Source organism: Poecilia reticulata, unplaced genomic scaffold (assembly GCF_000633615.1).
Source record: "Poecilia reticulata strain Guanapo unplaced genomic scaffold, Guppy_female_1.0+MT scaffold_219, whole genome shotgun sequence".
Taxonomy (NCBI): Eukaryota; Metazoa; Chordata; class Actinopteri; order Cyprinodontiformes; family Poeciliidae; genus Poecilia; species Poecilia reticulata.
In genome coordinates this window covers 283810-284893 of record NW_007615023.1, presented here as the reverse complement: position 1 = coordinate 284893, position 1084 = coordinate 283810, and the positions used below count along the sequence as shown (strand labels likewise).

Genomic DNA, 1084 nt, shown 5'->3' with positions numbered 1-1084 from the left:
TGGTTAGTTGCTGGTTTGTTGCTGATTCCTTGTTGGTTTGTTGCTGGTTCGTTGCTGGGTTTGTTGCTGGGTTTGTTGCTGGTTAGTTGCTGGTTTGTTGCTGGGTTTGTTGCTGGTTCGTTGCTGGTTCATTGCTGATTCCTTGTTGGTTTGTTGTTGGTTAGTTGCTGGTTTGTTGCTGGTTAGTTGCTGGTTAGTTGCTGGTTCATTGCTGATTCCTTGTTGGTTAGTTGCTGGTTCGTTGCTGGTTAGTTGCTGGGTTTGTTGCTGGTTTGTTGTTGGTTTGTTGCTGGGTTTGTTGCTGGTTAGTTGCTGGTTTGTCAGGATGGCAGAAGTCCATTTGGTTTCCAGATTTAACCTTTCAGACTTCAGTGAAACTCGTTGGAGTCGTTCAGCTGTAACTGCTGGCTCCTCCAGATGATTAAAGTGTTTTGGACGGTTCGTTTGTTCCTTTGGTCAGATCAGATCTTCTTCTTCTCCACATCTGACTCTCAGTGTCTCTGTTTTCAGGTGAAACCAGTATGAACCTGTCCTGCTTCACTGGGAGTGATGGGGGCCTCAACCTGTCCTGGTCCCACCATCCAGAAGCTAGCTGTGGCTACATAGTGGACTGGTTCCCAGTGTTGGGGGATGACCCTGTTGGCTGGTTGAAGCTGCCTCCCAGTCAGAACTCAGTCAGGATAAAACCCAGTGAGATCCAGTCCATGATCCAGTAAAGTCCTCAGCTGGTCTGTTTGTCCCATTGACATGTCCTCTGGTTCGTCCTCAGAGGACGCCGCAGCTGGGCGGAGATACTCGGTGTCCATCTACGCCTGCAGGGCCGGCGCTCTGCTGCTGCTCCTGGAGAGGAAGGAAGGCTTCTTCACGGAGAAACGTGAGGCAGCAGCTAGCAGCGTTAGCAGCAGCATTAGCAGCATTAGCAGCAGCATTAGTAGCAGCTAGCAGAGATAGCAGTAGCTAGCAGCATTAGTAGCAGTTAGCAGCATTAGCAGCAGCTGGCAGCATTAGTAGCAGTTAGCAGCAGCTAGCAGCATTAGTAGCAGCTAGCAGCATTAGCAGCAGCATTAGCAGCAGTTAGTAGCAG

At 49.9% G+C, this 1084-nt stretch overlaps 1 protein-coding gene across 3 annotated transcripts in view; it reads left to right on the top strand.

Moving 5' to 3' along the window:
• The window catches only part of LOC103460259 (leukemia inhibitory factor receptor-like), a 25557-nt gene that overhangs the window by 22091 nt on the left and 2382 nt on the right, over nt 1-1084 (top strand). For all 3 annotated transcript variants that reach the window (XM_008402366.1, XM_008402365.1, XM_008402368.1), the window contains 2 exons: nt 511-690; nt 770-874. In XM_008402366.1, the coding sequence (XP_008400588.1) occupies nt 511-690; nt 770-874 (285 nt within the window). The remainder of the gene's footprint in view (nt 1-510; nt 691-769; nt 875-1084) is intronic.